Source organism: Macrobrachium rosenbergii, chromosome 1, assembly GCF_040412425.1.
Source record: "Macrobrachium rosenbergii isolate ZJJX-2024 chromosome 1, ASM4041242v1, whole genome shotgun sequence".
NCBI lineage: Eukaryota > Metazoa > Arthropoda > Malacostraca > Decapoda > Palaemonidae > Macrobrachium > Macrobrachium rosenbergii.
The window spans coordinates 34145154-34164891 of record NC_089741.1 but is presented as its reverse complement, the minus strand read 5'-3'; the positions used below and the strand labels follow the sequence as shown (position 1 = coordinate 34164891).

At 38.6% G+C, this 19738-nt stretch overlaps 1 protein-coding gene across 1 annotated transcript in view; it reads left to right on the top strand.

Annotated features, from left to right (window-relative positions):
* The window catches only part of LOC136848506 (uncharacterized), a 45979-nt gene extending 29937 nt beyond the window's left edge, over positions 1-16042 (top strand). The window contains exons 3-7 of the mRNA XM_067120806.1: positions 6033-6202; positions 7326-7415; positions 10883-11073; positions 12104-12269; positions 13702-16042. Of these exons, the coding sequence (XP_066976907.1) occupies positions 6033-6202; positions 7326-7415; positions 10883-10927 (305 nt within the window). The 3' untranslated portion in view covers positions 10928-11073; positions 12104-12269; positions 13702-16042. The remainder of the gene's footprint in view (positions 1-6032; positions 6203-7325; positions 7416-10882; positions 11074-12103; positions 12270-13701) is intronic.
* The last annotated feature ends 3696 nt before the right edge of the window (positions 16043-19738 follow it).

Below are 19738 nucleotides of genomic sequence, written 5' to 3'. Positions count from 1 at the left end.
AGTGCCACAATGGAAACGTTAGATATCTCCACGCTTTAAATCAAAATGTAAACTTTTCCCTTGCCAACATATACCAATTAAGTCTTTAAAATCAAAGGACATTCTCTGAAAATTATGGAAAGAGGAGTTACCATCCTCATCCCAGCACTCAAGAGAAGAAGTGGCATACTGGAAAACGTTAAATATTTCCATGCTTTAAATCAAGGTATAAGTTTTCCTTGCTACCCTGTACCAATTAATCCTTAAGATCTGTATAGTCATTTCTCTAAATTTCTGGTCAATATTTCCTTTAGCATTCTATAAACTGCTATGGCGGCCCAGTGTCTCCTCAAAACAAATCCAAAATAAAACTTTTCCTTACCTCCTGTACCAGCCAAGTCTTCAAACTTTTTTTCCTTGCCACCGCGTACCAATTACCCTAAAAATCTAAGACCACTTCCCTAAATATCTGGCAAATATCTCCTCTAGCATTATAAACTGCTATGGCGGCTCAGTGTCTCCTCAAAGCAAGTTTAGCTCTCGTCTGAGAAATCAATAGAATCGTGTTCCCGAGTGGGAGTCAAGCAGCACAAAGCCGCCACCATTGTCATGGGAATAACAGCACTTACTCCAGCAACTTTTGTGTGTACACATACATGCGGGCTTTCGTGAATTGTCATTAAAGGTCGCCCTCCAAGGACGGTCTTCACTTTGCGATGATAAATAGCCAGGGGCCGTGGTCGAGGGCGATAAACCTCGAAAATAAACGTGTTGGAGCGCGGTTGCACGGCCGATTTACTTAAGCCACAAAGACATAATGTTGAAGCGTTCTTACTGAAATTACAGATTAAAATTTACCCACTTGATTGATCGAGTTGTTTATATAGACTGGCGTCGCAGCGTTTGTGGTCATCGTAGACCAATACACTCCAATTTTTTTTTTTTACTTCAGGTCTTTTGAAATCAGAACAATAAATTGGAATTGGAATAAAGAATCTAGGACAATTGCCAAGCGCTGGGACCTACGAGGTCATTTAGAGCTGAAAGGGAAATTGAGAATAAAGGTGGCTTGAAAGGTGTAACAGGAGGAAAACCTTTTGCAGTTGCCATTATGAATCAATTGTTAGAGGGTGGAAAGGAAGACGGAAGGGAGAGAATATGAACGGAGGTAATGTAAAAGGAATGAAAGGGGTTTCAGCTATGGGCCGGAGGGACGCTGCAAAGAACCTTAATTGATGCCTACAGTGCGCCGCATAAGGTGTACTGACGGCGCTATAGCACCCCCTACGGGGCAGAACAATGAATGAATCAAGAAAAATCCAAGACTTCTGCGAAACATTCACTTAGTCCATGAATAATTTTACTAATATTTTAATAACTTTACTAATATTTTAATAATTTTACTAATATTTTAATAACTTTACTAATATTTTAATAATTTTACTAATATTTTAATAATTCTACTAATAATTTCACGCCTGGATCCAAAATCACACATAGATAAAATTACAACTAGATGACGTAATCACTTAAGAATCATGGGCTTAGTTTGTCTAAAATCAAACGAGAAAAATAACTTCTAATAAAATTTGATCAATTTATGACTGAAAACAGCATGAGAAAACCCTATTAGTGAATTTGGTCGTTAATAGAATTGATAGATATAGGAAACGACCGAGAGAAATTTACTGTTTTATATCAGAAATAAAACTGGAAAGAATCAGTGTGAAATTTTATAATTTTATAACTAAAAATTGGAAAATTAAAAGACATTCGCATCATTCTGTAACATGATGTTTTTCTTCCTGTTAAATCCTTTCAAACTTCCTTTATTCTCAATTTCCCGTTCAGCTCTGAATGACCTCAAAGGTCCCAACGATTGAATTTGTCCTAAATCCTATTTTCCTTTCACCTCTGAATGACCTCATGGGTCCCAGCGCTTGGCATTTGTCCTAAATTCTGTATTATAATTCCAATTTCAATTTATTTTTCTGATTTCAAAGGCCTGAAATCAAATATATGCGCTGAATATTCGTGCATACGATGACCACAAACGTTGCGACGCCAGTTCATATACACAACTCGATCAATCAAGCACGTAAATTTTAAAGCTGTGATTTCTTACAAAAATTAAATATGAAAATTTACGTGGAATTACATTAATTTCATAAATAAAATCGACGAAACATTAAAATGACTTTCAACACTTTATACCCTAAGTATAAGAGGGGAAAGATTTAGAAACTTTAATAATTTCGTACGAGAACTCAAAATGAATATTCTAGAAATACAAAATAAACCCATTTAAACAGAACTGCAAGGACACTTTTTCATCATTTATCGAACGCCATGAAATAAAATAAAAATAAAACCTCTGAGTCACGCTTCGCGTAAAGAAATTGAATCTCTTCTTTGCACAGTCACTGAACCAACAGAACTAATTCCATCAGCATTCCTGAAACATTCCTTGGTAATAGGGGGCGAGAAATCAGTGCAAGAAATGAGAAGAGGAGATTGAATGGCGATGGTTGTGGAATGGAACGGAACGTACAATTTTAGGGCCAAGGCCAAGCGCTGCGACCTGTGAAGAGGGTCAGTCAGCGCGGAAAGTGAGAGTAGAAAGGTCTGGAAAGTGGAACAGGAGGAAATCCCGCAGCTGCAATAGGAAACAATTGATAGGAGAGGGTAGAAAGAGAGAGAACAAGGAATATGAACGGAGGAACGGTAATAGGAATTGAAGGGGTTGCAGCCTGGGCCGAAGGGACGCTGCAAAGAACCGAAATAGTGCCAACAGTACTCTGCGTGAGGTCCACTGACGATTAAAAATACAATAAATACTATAAAATGGAAGGATACTGACTGCTGGAAGGCAACAGGCCTGTGCATTTTAATAGTATATGAACATGGCAAATGTGCTGTTGTGTACATATGCACACACACAAATAAACTGAGAGTTGTACAGTACTGGGCACTGTGTATTTGCAAGACTCTTGGTACGACCCCAGCTGCCCACCAATCCACTCCACCTGCAGATAAGCGAATATATATATATATATATATATATATATATATATATATATATATATATATATATATATAAAATCAATTATTATATATATTATATATATATATATATATATATATATATATATATATAATATATATATGTATATATAATGCATGTATATATAAAATATATATACATATGTTTTATACTATATAATATATATATATACATGGATACATACACTATATGAATGCGTCCGTGTTGCGTGTATCTACGTCCCGTGTAGCAATGTACGTACGGACATACGGTAGCTAATAGAATGTTGCTATAAACACACTCCCAGAAGAACAAAAAGAATATTAATTTTTTCCTGCCAGCAATCCTAAATCATCTTCAGAATCTGATCGCATTAATCGACTTGCTTTGCTGTTTTCATGTCAGGTGCCCATAATTTTTTTTTGCGAGAGAGAGAGAGAGAGAGAGAGAGAGAGAGACAGACAGACAGACAGACAGACAGAGAAGAGGATAATAAATTACTTAAGCTCGCAAAGCATCTGTATCAAACCAGTGACCGTGACAGCTTACTAGAGAGAGAAAGAGAGAGAGAGAGATAGTAAAATCAACTGAATTTCAAAAGCATTTACATATCACTGATTAAAGACAACTTTCTCCTACAAAGAGAGAGAGAGAGAGAGAGAGAGAGAGAAGAGAGTATACATGAAACTTAATTTCACAAAAGCATTTATCATGTCATTGATTACAGACAACTTTCTCCTACAAAGAGAGAGAGAGAGAGAGATCAAAGAGAGAGAGAGAGAGAGATTTCTGAAGTACACAAAAGATTACATCTCATTCACGAATGTGACAGCCCTACATACTACAACAAGAGAGAGAGAGAGAGAGCAAGTGCATACCTGGCATTGGTGCAATTCTCCTGTGTTATTAGAGTTCATATTGCAAGAAAAACCTGCAATTGAACATATTGCAAGACGATATTCAGTATGCTTAAATGTTGACTATAATAAGCAGCGTGAACCCACACACTACTGCCCAATTAGGCAGGTGTGATGCAGAACATAGGCAGATCTATTTTTGCATGTATATATTAATGTATATATATATAATATAAATATGTATATATACATACATACACATGTATGTGTATATATATATATATATATATATATATATATATATATATATATATATATATATATATATATATATATATGCTATATATATTAGGCAAAGACCAAGCGCTGGGACCTGAGGTCATTCCAGCACTGGAAAATTAAGAGTAGGTAGGTTTGACAGGTGTAACGGAGATGAACCTCTTGTTTGCACTATGAAACAAATGTTAGGAGGAGAGGGGTGGATAGCAAGGTGGAAGAAAGAATGCTGGATGGAAGTTACAGTAAAAGGAGCAGAAAGGGTTGTAGCTAAAGGAAGCCACTTATTTATATTCAGTAACTTGATTTACCTGTTATGCAAATAACCTGTCATCATTGACTGCACATGATAATCGAGGAAATGACACAGTCTTGACCCTCTTGAACTTTTATATGCGGTCAGTAACGCAGCTATTGCTTTTCAACCGCCCGAATGATAAATAACCTTGCATTATTCTTGCCTTTCCTGTAACAGAGATTAACACACAAATGTTAGAAAGACGGTTTGTTAAAATAACAGTAATTACGGCATTACGCATTCTCTAGGACCTGTTAAATGGTTCATACAAGAATCATTTGCAGGAAGTGACTGCAATGTTAATACTTTGCATTATTACAGACCCTTTCATAAGATGATATCAATGAAATATTGAAAACAAATAAAAATGCGCCAGATTTCTTCATGTGCAATCAGCCTGAAGTGCAGCGTATAATCAAAGGTACACCGAAAATAGATCTGTCTTTCAGTAGTCTCTGTGTAATGCTGTATGAGCCGCGGCCCATGAAACTTCAACCACGGCCCAGTGGTGGCCTGTCCTATGTCGTTGCCAGACTCACTGTTGTGACTAACTTTGACCTTAAATAAAATACAAACTACTGAGGCTAGAGGGCTGCAATTTGGTATGTTTGATGATTGGAGGTGGATGATCAACATAACAATTTGCAGCCCTCTGGCCTCAACAATTTTTAAGATCTGAGGGCGGACAGAAAAAGTGCGGACGGACAGACAAAAATAACTCTTACCTATTGTTAAAAGGCACGCTGCAAAGAACCTTGACGCAGTGCCTGCAATTTTTACGCGTGAGGCGCACTGGCACTATCCCCCGTTGCGAGAGCGAACCATTTACCTAACCGCTTAAGCGCTGTATCGATCAGATCGAAGCGGCCATTAACTAGTATTCAGGTACTTCAGAGTTATACACTGGATGGTAAGCCGGGTGAATTATAGGCAAGAAGTCAGCGGCAGTTAAATAAAGAGAAATAATATAGAAACTCAATTGGTGGTGCCAATTTGTAAGTGATATTAGATCAATTTCGCGGTCACGCTACCGGGTAATAGATTGGTGTCTAAATGGGGAGTTAATGGCGGTGGGCTATTATTGTTTATTGTTACTCACAGAATAAGAAACATCGAGGACGTACGCTGTTTCATTAGATATACATTATATATATATATATATATATATATATATATATATAATAATATATATATATATATATATATATATATATATATATATATATGTCATATATATATATATATATATATATATATATATATATATATATATATATATATATATATAAATTTAGCCCAAAGGCCATCTTTTGTGACCTACAGGTCACTCGGTGCTGAGAATAATGTTGAAACAACTGTTAGAAGGTAGGTGGAATATACAATATGAAGAATATGAACAGAAAGGCACAGTAAAAGGAATGAAAGGGTTGCAGCGGCTAGAGGCATCAGGAAGGGTACGCTGCAAAAGACACTTAAGTAATGCCCACAGTGCACCGCGTGAGGTGCTGGCGGCTTACTCTGCCCCTACTGGAAAATGAAATCTTTGAGTTTTAAAGTCTCCATGTATCCTTCTTCGCAGGGTCCCGACGCCTTCAGCTTCAGCCTGACGGAGGAGGACGTAGAGCCCGACGCCCCAGACGTCGTGGAAAATCCTGGACTCCTGCTGTTCGTGTATGGCTGACCTGCCATCCTGCGGTGGTCAGTGACGCAGAAGGCGTCCATGGCGGATCAACTCAAACATGGCATCAGGTGGATGGGATGGGATGGGATGGGATGGGATGGGATGGAATGGGATGGATGGATGGATGGAATGGAATGGGATGGATGGATGGAATGGAATGGGATGGATGGATGGATGGAATGGGATGGATGGGATGGAATGGGATGGATGGAATGGGATGGATGGAATGGGATGGGATGGGATGGGATGGATGGGATGGGATGGATGGATGGGATGGGATGGAATGGGATGGGATGGAATGGAATGGAATGGGATGGAATGGAATGGGATGGGATGATTAGAATGGAATGGAATGGGACAGGATGAATGGAATGGAATGGAATAGATGAAAATGGAATGGGATGGAATAGGATGGGAAGAATGGAATGGGACAGGATGAAATGGAATGGAATGGAATACGATGGGATGGAATGAAATGGAATGGGATGAAATAGTATGGGATGGGATGGAATGGAATGGAATGGAATATAGAATTCAGGGCAAAGTCAGTCAAGTAAGCTGGGGCCGAAGATGAGGTCATTCGGCGCTCAGAGGAAATCGAGTGGAAAGATTTGAAAGGTTTGACAGGTGTAAACCTCGCACTTGCACTATGATTTGTTAGGGGATGGTCGAGGAAGTAAGATGGAAGAAGAAATATGAACGGAGTACAGTAAAGGTTTTTTTATTTATGTTTTACGCTCATCCCCGTGTGGCTGGTACACAACACAGTGGGAAACCAAAGGTCGCTGGTGTAATGCCAGCCCCTCAGATGAGTAAAGCATAGACAAAAGATGATGAATTTCTCATTGTTTCAGTAAATTCCTCAAATTATCTCATCTCCTTTACAATGGTCAATATATTTTTTCATTCTCCTACTTTCTTTAAGCTATGGGGTCAGTTGCCTTGATTTATCTTCTCAAACTAATTTTATCAAAGCATTTTTCTCTACTAAATCCATCTTCTATATATCATCCCATCAATCCTTCCTTCTCTCTCTATCTTCTACTCCTAACAGGTTCCACCAGCCCTCATTGCTCCTTCTGTTCATCAATCCTTCCTCCTCAGTCATTCTCACCCACATACCCAAACCACCTTTATCTCTCGACTCTTATATATCAGCAATCTATACCATTCCGTTTCCTCCCTCCTCAGGTACTTCGACATTCGTGTGGCCGCCAGGGACTCGAGTTCTTCTTCGTCCACAGGCTTTACGGAGGTGACCTCGAGCCGCTGCTGTCTGAAGTAGGTCACGTGACCTTCAACTTGTATTTTGGTAAGCCTTTGCCTTCGATTAAGTTAGGACATTGTATAGCTACCACCTCAGTGAGTGACCTCTACTTTGGTAATCAGCTTTTCATGCGATGATTTATCAGCTGATAATTGCAAATATATTATCTCTAATTCATATCAACTTTATTAATCTGAGTTTATAATTCATATAGTATAAAGATTCAATTTCTCTTAACTTCTCTTATTTCCTTCCATTTTTGGTTACGCTTTTCACTGAACGCCTAGAAATCCCAAAAGAAAATGAAGAATTCTCCCCCTCCCAAGTGGGATTCAACCCATACAGGTTAGAAGAGTACATGAAACTCAAAATGCATCCATTACTATAAATACATGGACGGCAGCTGATGTTATTCACCTTGAATATAAAAACGCTGTGACACAGAGATATAAACAAAACAATAATGTTATTCAATCCGACAATGGCTGATTCAAATGAGGTGAATTAGATTTGGTTGCCCCAATGGTCTGAATCACGTGAACTGGAAATCACCGCTTGCCTCATAAATTAGGTCAAAATCTCATTATTTACATTTTAGTTTGATCATTTATCATCTTAGGTTTTATCTCAGGGCAGTCCATCACAAAATTCAAGACCTCAAAATAGAAGATTGATGCTTATAACAGAACCTGTAAAGTTTGGTGTAAATCGGTCATAACAAGATGTAATCATAACTTATTCTGATTCAGAGAAGGAATAGAATATAACAGAACATAGAATTTTGGCCAAGGCCAGCGCTGGGACCTATGAGGTCTTCTGCGTTGAAACAGAAACTGACAGTAGAGAGGTTTGAAAGGCGTAACAAAGGAATACCTGCCAGTTGCACTATGAGTCAATTATCAGGAGAGAATTGAAAGTAAGATGGTAGAAAGAGAATATGAACGGAGGTACAGCAAAGGAGAAGGGATAATTAAACGCTCTACATAAAGCAAGAAATTCTAGCTGAGAAACAAGGTAACTTGTAAATAGCAAAGCTCCCAATTTTTTAATTTTTTTGTCCCTAAAATAGGACGTTTCTTTGGCAAATCATAACTATAAGTCAAAAATCAGTCAAGAGTGAATATTATCAAGTGAAATATGAATATTATCAAGTAAAATATGGGTGGAAACACATTGCTTTTAGGTCTGACAAGTTACAGATGCAGAGAGAGAGAGAGAGAGAGAGAGAGAAGAGAGAGAGAGAGAGAGGAGAGAGAGAGAGAGAGAATCTACGATAATCAGTCGGTCACATTCAGTGCTAACATCGGCACATTGCATCTTGCAAAAGACAAATTGATATATGCACAGCGATGCTGAAAACTAAACCAAAATAAAAAAATAATACTGTCTACAGGAATATACTAAAACAGTACTACGTATATATTTTCAATATATAGATATTTTGAAAATAAGATATTCAAAAAAACAGACTTTCTGTCACACGTCATCTGACCAGTTGGAAAAAAATGCCCCGAAAACTATATATAAAAAGGGGACACAAAGCTACTGGGTCATGAAGAAAAAATGAAGATACATAAATTCAGAAATAAAAAATTACTACAAAGATGCTAATCATTCGAGAAAACTAAGGATAATAGGTAACGAATAACAAAAAGGGCTAAATAAACTAGGTTCAGTACTGATATGCAACAAGCATCAGCGGAATTCGTAAGTCGCCTGGAAAAAGGTAAAAGCTTCGTATTATGCAAATGCCTGCGAGCTATTTGGTTTGTTCCACTAACGATCCATGGGGGTGGGGCGGCCAACACCTGGGCACGTGCCCCCTCATGAAAAATGACAAAATAATATTGAAGATTTACATAACAACATAAAAATGAGAAATATATATATACATATATATATGTATGTATGTATGAACATATGTCTCTGGCTCAACAAATTGACTATTTTGTTTAATTAATTTATTAATTTATTTAATGCCTTGCAGCAACGCACATGATCACAAGATGCAATTCGAATGTAGGCTACTGCAGAACCATTGAATTTGCCGCTCAAGACTATATAATGAGTTCCGCTAAATGTCAGGAAGACTGAAAATATGAAAATATGAGGTCTTTCAAGAAAAAATGAAAGACTCTCCTTTTATCCAGTGTTATGGCAGCGTAGATTTGACAATGAATATGGAATACGGCGTATAATTTAAGTAAAAATGTCTATGATGATGAACTGAATAAACGGTAGCAGTTAATACGTTGTTGGTTACATGAAATCGCGACCAAGGAAATAAATTCACCACTTACACGTTTGTGTAACAGTTCGAGAAATGAGCAACAAATATTCACAGTTAACGTATTTCTCTCTGTATATCATCGACACAAACACACACACAAACACTACAAGCCTACAGCCAGCTGAGGAAACTAAGTGCTAACTACTGTTTAGACAGGCTGTGACGTCATGCGCGCGCCGGGTCGAATTTGGCGCCAAAAGGGAGATGTTGTAATGGGGGCCGGTATGGTATACTGCATCCTTACAACAATCTACAACACCAATGAATAAGACAATTAAAATCAATAAACGATAAAAATTGATGTTAACAATTAGCTAAACTGTTAAAGGATAGTTGGGTAATAAACATTATTCGCAGTTAAGAAAGCTGGCCGTTCTCATAATGAGACAATAGCCATTTATGTTGACAACATGGAAGGAAGGAGGATATTTTTAGACGACAAATGACAGTGGTACAAAGTTATTCATTCGTAAAGATTAAAAACCTTTTCAGTACCGACGAAGGTGACGTAAGCCTGGATTTCAACACCGCACGGACTTTATATATTCAATCCAAATGGATGGTCTATGCTTGGGAGAACTATGCCATTAATATACCCAAACAAAATAATAAACACAATTCATATTTTTTTCCCAAAGTACCTTACTTAAACCAGTCAGGGTCTAATGCAAGGACAAAAATCCAAGAATATCTACGTTTCAGAGTCACTCTGGAGCAACATGAGTCTAATGCCTCTCAAAACCTCCTCTCCCCACTGATCTCCCAGAGTACCTTAATTTTAATTAACCAGTCTGAGTCTAAAGGACTTGTTACCCAAGTACAAAGAAACCCAAGAAAATCTACATTTCAGAGTCACTTTGGAGCAACATGAGTCAATACACTTCTCAACACCACTCCACAGATCTCCCAGAGTACCTTACTTAAAACCAGCCTGGGTCTATAGGACTTGTCACCCAAGTACAAGAGACCAAGAAAATCTAGATTTCAAAGTCACTCTGGAGCAACATGAGTCTATACACTTCTCAAAACCACCTCTCCCACAGATCTCCCTCAGTACCTTAATTTTAATTAACCCAGTCTGAGTCTAAGGACTTGTTACCCAAGTACAAGGAAACCCAGAAAATTTACATTTCAGAGTCACTTTGGAGCAACATGAGTCTAATACACTCCTCAAAACCACCTCTCCCACAGATCTCGCACTTCCTGGTGAGGCATCCCGGGAAGTGGTGCTCCTAGACTTCCAGCACTTCCACGGGCTGAGTTCAAAACGACCACGCCGCCCTCATCGCTCTCCTGAAGACGACCTTCTCGGACCTGCTGTGCCCTTTTTCCAGCAGCTGAAGCATCTGACTCTCTCGTACCTCGCGCGGTACAAATATCAGGTAAGGTAATACAAAGGTGAGGTTTGGGTTCTCATAGGGCATCTCCTCCATAGGAAGGAGCTCTGGAGGGCAGTACAAATACCAGGTGAGGTGGTACAAGGTGAGGTTTGGGTTCTCATTGGGCATCTCCTCCATAGGAAGGAGCTCTGGAGGGCAGTATGAGTACCATGTGAGATTTAGAATGGAATATACAATTTAGGCCGAAGGGCAGACGATGGGATCTATGAGGTTATTCAGCGCTGAAAGGAAAATTAAGACTAAAAAGGATTTGCAAGGTGTAACAAGAAAACCCTCACACAGTTGCACTATGAAACAATTGTTAGGAGATGGTGGAAAGTAAGATGGAAGAGATATGACTGGAGGTACAGTAAAAGGAATGAAAGGGTTTGCAGCAGCTAGAGGGCCTAAGGAAGGACGATGCAAAAGAACCTTCAGTAATGCCTACAGATGCACCGCAGGAGTGCTCTGCAGGTGAGGATTTGGAAATCTCCATCATCTTTCCCTCTTGGGTCACCAGCTGCATTCTCACTGCCTTTGCTTCACTGTCCAGTTTCTTAAACTTTACATAAGCTTTAATTATTGCCTTTCATTCAAGAATAAATACTTTAGAAATGGGACTCAGTTATGATGAAAAGTATATTATATTTTTGGTTCATTTGGGAGGAGTTGTTGATCTTCATCTCATTTGGTTTCACTTGTACCTTTCAGCTAAATTGAATCATTTTCTTGATAAACTTATTCTCCCATGCCATAGGCGTGTTTCTGCATATAAAAATAATGTATATAATCCCTAAGCATACGAGAATAACATAACTGTCATTATTATTATAGAACCTTCTAGCATGGCGCTCAATTGTATATAATCACTAAGCATACGAGAATAACATAACTGTCATTATTATTACAAAACCTTCTAGCATGACGTTCAATTCCACTCTCTAGAAAAAGGAATCACTGTGACTAAATATTGATAAAATCAGAAAAATCACTAAGTTCTCGTCTCGTTCACCCGCGTTCTTCTCGTCTCCAGGTACTGGTGTTCTACAGACACGACCAGTCGATGCAAGCCGTGTCGTGGCTATGGTCCAACGACTCCATTCCGAACCCGTGGCCAGACACCCACTTCGGTGACAAAATGATCTCGTTCTTGGAGCAGCAGCTGAAGGATGAGACCCACACACGTTCTTCGTTACTCGGTGAGTAGGTCTGGTCTCCTCCCCTGCCCATAACCTCCCACACCTTCCTGAGACATCCCCCCAAAACAAACCCCACCAGGACATTCTCGTCTCTTTGGTGAGTAGATCTTAATTAGACTCACCCACGTCTTCCCGGCCGTACTTGCCCGTAGTAGGGGAGGCAGTGACGTCGTACACCTCTTTACAGCGTCCCTCCTTAGGCCCTAGCTCCTAAAACACCCTTTCGTTCCTTTTACTGTGCCTCCGTTCGTATTCTCTTTCTTCCCTCTGACTTTCCCCAGCCATCTCGTTCCGGCTGTTTCATGGTGCAACCGCAAAGGTTTTCCTTCTGTTGCGCCTTTCAAACCTGTTGCTCTCAATTTCCGTTTCAGCCTTGAATGACCATGTAGGTCCCAAAGCGCTTGCCTAATTCTATATTTCAGTTTCAAAGCTCTCCCAGACATTCTTCGTTAATTCAGTAAGTAAATCTCTCTCTCTCTCTCTCTCTCTCTCTCTCTCTCTCTCTCTCTCTCTCTCTCTGTCAGGTAGAGTCATATAAACTTGTTGACTTTATAAATGAAATCAAGTTTCAATTTGATAACTCGACAGTATAAATTGTTACCTGGTTGTTAACAGACTGCGGTGAGTCGTGGCTGAGAGAGAGAGAGAGAGAGAGAGAGAGAGAGAGAGAGAGAGAGAGAGAAGATAACAGATAAATGCCTCATATCATCTCATCACATTTAGTGAACAGCCATGCCTCTATGAGGCAATTCTCCTGACAGGGGGAGGACACTGATCATAAGACATCCCCCCCTTTCCTCTCTGTCTGTCTGTCTGACACTTACAGTAAACAGCAGAGTCACAGAGATGAAACAGGTTCTCATCTGCGTTTCATATAAGTTATCAATTAGCAATTAGGCAAAGATCCAGGTTCCCTGTTCTGCCACGGACTGGTTTTACGTGTGCCAGTAAATGTATTACAAGTGCTGACGGGTGCACGTGTATGCATACTGGTCATGAGAGCTTGCATGTATATGTATACTGGGTGTGTGTGTATACACGTGTATGAGATGGTCTTTTAGGATGATGAATCTGGTATTATTATTATGTATTATTATTATTATTATTATTATTAGTTATTATTATTATTATTATTATTATTGTATAAAATGGCTGCATTTTGCGAATTAGATGAATTGAGAAACCTCAGTATAAAATCAGTTTGCAAAATGTAGACATTTTATTCAACAAAACTATTATTGTTATTAGTATCATTATTATTAAAATAGTTTTCTTTCAAAGATGCAGTGCTAATGATAACATCTACTTATAAGAAGGACATTAGTACATATATATATATATATATATATATATATATATATATATATATATATATATATATCTAAGTTGACCTCAGAAGTTCCAAAAATCCTCACCTGTCGACCTTCCTCAGGTGCATCCTGACGCCTCAGGGAAATACCTCCTGCGACACTTCGCAGGATGTTGCTGAGAAGAAAGATGGCCGTCCCCTGCAACCGGGTGGTGGGGGCGTGGGTGAACCACCTCCCAGGGGCCTCAGGGGCCGAACATCGTCATGACGGACTTCGTGGAGTTCGACGACTGGGCTGTCCCAAGGGCGGTCATCAAGAAGAACACTTCTCCGCATTTGCCTCCGACGTCTTTGCAGAGATATTAGGATTTTTTTATTGATTGATGGATTGACTGATTTGAGGTTATCTCGTGGCGTCGTGACATCTATGATTACTCTAATGCCTTGCTTTGTGTGACCCCATTCACAGAATATTTTATAGGTTTTCAATTGTCAGTGATACTTTTATATACATATTATATGTATATATATAATTGACAATCTTCAACATTGCAGGCATAATGATATTGTACATAGTTATTTTTGGTAAGTCCACAAGGAACATTTTAATTTTTTTACTATTTACCTCCGGTCACTCATAAAGACGAAGATGAAGCGTACAGAGTAAAAAGAAATACGAGAGACAATCACGAAAATGGTTATGCAGGCCACACAGTAGTTAGTCAGTGGAAGTGGTTCCTAAGGATCTGGGCACAAAACTTACTCCTGCGGATTAGTTCAAAATGTTTTCATTACCTTTTCAGTCTTCTGAAGCCTTGTGATTCAATTCAGTGCTGAAAATACACTGAGAGAAGCATGGTGGAATTATGCAGTTGTAGCAACATTATTGAACCTGGAATCTCATGTGAAAATGATCAAGGGTGATTGTCAATAAGAAACTCAGAAAGGTTCATTTTGCTACACAAGTGTTGGTAGTGTATCTCTGGACTGGCCTAAACTGGGATGGAAATTCTGCTACAGGGAATAAGGTTTAACCAGCAGTTATTTTGTAAATATATAAAACTGCCCACAATTCAGAAGTTTGACAATACACTACAAAGGTTCACCTCAGTGCTACACAGTATTGGTAGTGTTGCCTCTGGACTGGCCCACAGTGCATTAGGTTTAGTCTGGTGCTACCTGACCTAGTTAGTACCTCCGGAATGGCCAAAAATCAGAAAACACGAGCTCCTACAAAAACGTACCTGGGAGATGAAGAATGAATCATGCATTCAATCTCAGATATCATGATTAATAATCATTAATTTTTATGCAGAATCTTTTCACGACTGGTCCACCCACTGATCAAGAGGCATTCGGAAGCACTTGTTTGAACCTTAGCACCTGGTTGAAGACGTCAATATGCTTTTTTTCTACCTGGCACAGTTTTCTCTCTCATTGCACAATGTGAAGTAGTTGAACAGAGAGCAAAGAGCTGTGAAGTGTAGATTTTATCGAGATAACAGCCACTAGTTGGGAAAAATTTGAAAATAGCTGATGATTCGTAGCTTTGATCTTCTGTGAGTTTTTGTTTTTAACTTACTCAGCTAAAGAAAGTGTTAAATAGTTACTGTTGAACAGAGTGCAACCAATCATAGTTCAAATTCATACAGGTATATCAATAAAAGACTTTCTGTATGAGATTGCTCCAAAGTTTGACAGTTCGAGGGTTTGACAGGTCGAGGTTAGACAGCTCGAGAGATGGACAACTCGAGGGTTTGACAGCTCGAGAGATGGACAACTCCGGGTTTGACAGCTCCGAGAGTTTGACAGCTCGAGAGATGGACAGCTCGAGGGGTTTTGACAGCTCGAGATATGGATAGCTCGAGGGTTTGACAGCTCGGGAGATGGACAACTCGAGGATTTGACAGCTCGAGATATAGATAGCTGGAGAGTTTGACAGCTCGAGGGTTTGACAGCTCGAGAGTTTGACAGCTCGAGGGTTTGACAGCTCGAGACATGAATAGCTCGAGGGTTTGACAGCTCGAGAGATAGACAACTCGAGGGTTTGACAGCTCGAGAGATGGACAACTCGAGGGTTTGACAGCTCGAGAGATGGACAACTCGAGGGTTTGACAGTTCAAGGGTTTGACAGCTCGAGGTATGGATAGCTCGAGGGTTTGACAGCTCGAGATATGGATAGCTCGAGGGTTTGACATCTCGAGATATGGATAGCTCGAGGGTTTGACAGCTCGAGATATGGATAGCTCGAGGTTTTGACAACTCGAGAATTTAACAGCTCGAAAGTCTGACAGCTTGAGAGTTTGACAGTTCGAAAGTTTGACAGCTCGAGAGTTTGACAGCTCTGCGTTAGTCGTGAATGCATCAGAGTGAAAGCACTGGCGACGTCGAACAGAAAAAAACCCCACTGATATTCTCTTGATTCCGATAATATTACATTATATATAACATATTCTGTGACTCAACTAATCTTCAAAGTCATCTTTTTCGTAAAAAAAGAAAACCCCATTTTGATATCTATCTGGCTGAATTTGTAGACAATTATCATCTAGGTCACTTCTGGAGGATTATAGAAATATAGCGTTTAGGCCAAAGGCCAAGCACTGGGACCTATGAGGTCATTCAGCGCTGGAAAGGAAATTGAGAGTCGGTAGGTTTGAAAGGTGTAACAGGAGGAAAACCTCAAAGCAGTTGCACTATGAAATAATTGTTTAGGAGAGGGTGGACAGCAAGATGGAAGAAAGATATGAATGGAGTTACAGTAAAAGGAATGAAAGGTTGCAGCTAGAAGGCCGGAAGGGACGCTACAAAGAACCTTCAGTAATGCCTACAGTGCACCCCGTGAGGTGCACTGACGGCGCTACCCTCCTACGAGAGTCACTGCTGGATACTGATTTGTTAACATATCTAACTATTTATGGCTTTCATTTCCGTCTTACAAATCGGTGGGGTATACTAATGTCCACAGACCCAAATAATTTCAACACTTTAACTGCTAAGTTGATGGTTATCAATAAAGCGTTGACTGTGATATATTTTGAATAAATGCGCGCTTTTCCCAAGCGCGAGAGAGCGCACTTGCTTGGATGATTCTTACACCGCCTGCGGTTGTACATAAAAGCAATCATTTTCCACCTGTTTTTGTACCATAGACACAGAGTGCAATCAAAGCACAAGAAACAGAATATCTTGATGATGCGTAGAACTATTTTTGTAACTGCTATTCGTTTCCAATAGGGATGAGGTGATCCTTTGTGTATAGAAGGCGTGGCGTGTGAAATCACAAAGAACTACTTAATACTACTACGACTACTTACTACTACTAGCTACAAGGTTCAACTTTTACTTGCTCTTATACAAAAAAAAAAAAATATCACTGGCTCTGTATCATGATCAGTTACTGCTGCAGTGTGGGGTCTGCAAGTCAAGTGGCCCCTTTGGTGTGCTTGTTCCACGTGAATGGGTTTCACATACTGGAATAATAATGATAATAATATAAATGCTGACTCGACAACATTCTGCTGGGAAATCAGGAGGGTATATAAACCTCAATTCGTTGGAAATGCCAAAACATTGGGGCACTTGCAGAGGGCTGATTACAACAAAAAGCTGAAATCTAGTAACTGAAACAGACGTGATTATTATAGACATTCGTCACATCGAGAAAAACGGTAGAGGAAAGTGAAATACGGCCCTGCGGGATCGAGTGCTGTAGACCAGTGGTTCTTAACCTTTCATGACCACGCCCCCTCTGAGAGATGGTCCTTCCTCCACGCCCCACCCCCTTGCATCTATGAGTAAAATTCCCTCCTAGATTTAAAGTAAAATTATAAAAAAAGAGAGAAAGAGAAGGGGTTTCGAGGATAGAAGGGAGGTGAATATTGGTTCCCCCACTCTTGTTAGGAGAATAACGAATATCATTACAGAATGTTTAATTTTTCCCTGGGGCTCGCGCCTCCTTTGAAATTGCTGACGTCCCCCTAGGGGGGCGCACTCCCCCAGGTTGAGAACCACTGCTGTAGGATATCATCTGTAAAAGGATTGGTCACTGAAAAACCTCCAATAGTTTCTGCAGAGCGCATTTACTGCTGAGCCACAAAGGAAATTCCTAAAAAATGTTGCGACAAATACCATGTAAATGGGTTTAGTGCCAAGGGAACAATTCCGTTTGTACATTAGTTAACAGGTGTCAGATTAGCTAGGTATTGCAAATTACAAAAAATACAGGATTGCTGTTGTTTTTGTTTTTTAAAGGGCACCATCAAAGGGGAAAGGGCGTCTAGTTGACAAAATAAAAAGCACATAAACAAATGCATTCAGGTATTTCAACTACTTTTGCGAATCAAACATGAATGAGTTTTAATGCATGAAACACTGATTTTCTTTTAATTCTTGATATTCCACTGCACTGTACATGTGAACATTTCTATGCAGATGAATACTTTGGACTGAATGGCAAACCGAACTTTAATTCTGTGCAGAAACACATAATCCACTGCTCAAGCACACAGCATTGTTTATGAATTCACATATTTAAGTCAAGTTTGCTTCATTTGATTTGTTGAAGATAAAAAATTGCCTTTCTTAATCTTTGCTTTGCTTACATTTACAGGTCGGAAATGAATCAGCTAACTATTTGCCAACATTTCTATACACAAGTCCGAAAACGAATCAGCTAATGATTCGCCAATATTTCTACACACGTGTCCGAAAATGAACCAAAATAAAAGTCGCGAGGCCAAATGAATCAACCATTTGATTCTTCAAGTATAATCTGTTGCCCAGTCTGCTTTTCGTCCAATTCTGTCTAACCTATACAAGCACTGAAATCTATTAGATCTGTTATTTATATATTTATTGATTTATGTATAATATTTATTTGGTTGGGTGAATTCTAAATGTTGCCTGTTTCAAGTGACGCTTACATTTTAATAAGGTTTGTTTTTACTCTCAAGTCATTTGGAAGAACATGTATTGATCTTGAATCTTGAAAATGTGACGCTATACATGAATGCTGGTTGACATATCAAATGATGTTTTTTATTATTATTATTATATATATATATATATATATATATATATATATATATATATATATATATATAATATATATATGTATATGTATGTATGTATGTATATATGTATATATCTATATATATATATATTGTGTGTATTAATTTTAATTAATACACACATTTTAGTTTTCAAAATGTTTAATATATATATATATATATATATATATATATATATATATATATATATATATATATATATATATATATAAATATATACATAACATATATAAATTTTATATACATACATTATATATATATATATATATAATATATATATATATATATATATATATATATATATATATATATTATATAATATATATATATATATACATACATACCTACAAAACTCACACCAATTTTGTAAATGAGATACTTTAGCATTCATGAAAAATATCTAATATTATTATTATTATTATTATTATTATTATTATTATTATTATTATATCTATTATTGTTGTTTCTTATGTACTAATGTTGCCGATGCTTCACTTCTCTACGAGTAAACATTTTCATACAAAACCGTACAAATATACAAAGCGATTTACAAGATTGACTGACGACCATTCTTTGAAATAAAGCCCCTCTCTACTCTCAGCCCATTTGATTAACCCTACGAAAGGAATGCAGTACTGCAGATGGAACGGAATGGAATATAGAGAGTTTAGGCCAAAGGCCAATCGCTGGGACCTACGAGGTCATGGCGCTGGAAGAAAATGAGAGTAGGTGCGCTTGAAAGGTGTGACGGGAGGACAATCTCGAATTGTTAGGAGGGTTGGACAGCAATATGGAAGATAGACAATACGAACGGAGGTACAGTAGAAGGAATGACAGGGGTTGCAGCTAGGGGCCGAAGAGACGCTGCAAAGGACCTTAGTAATGCCTACAGTGCACCACGTGAGGTGCACTGACGGCATACCCCTCTTCTAGGGGAGTACTGTAGATATACAACAGATTTATGGGTATTCTACTGTAGATATTACAGGTTGCTAATGGTATATATATTCACTAATATACATTTATATTACTCATATTATCCTCGTCATTTGCTCAGCAAGTGAATAACCTTGCGTACAGGTTGCAGA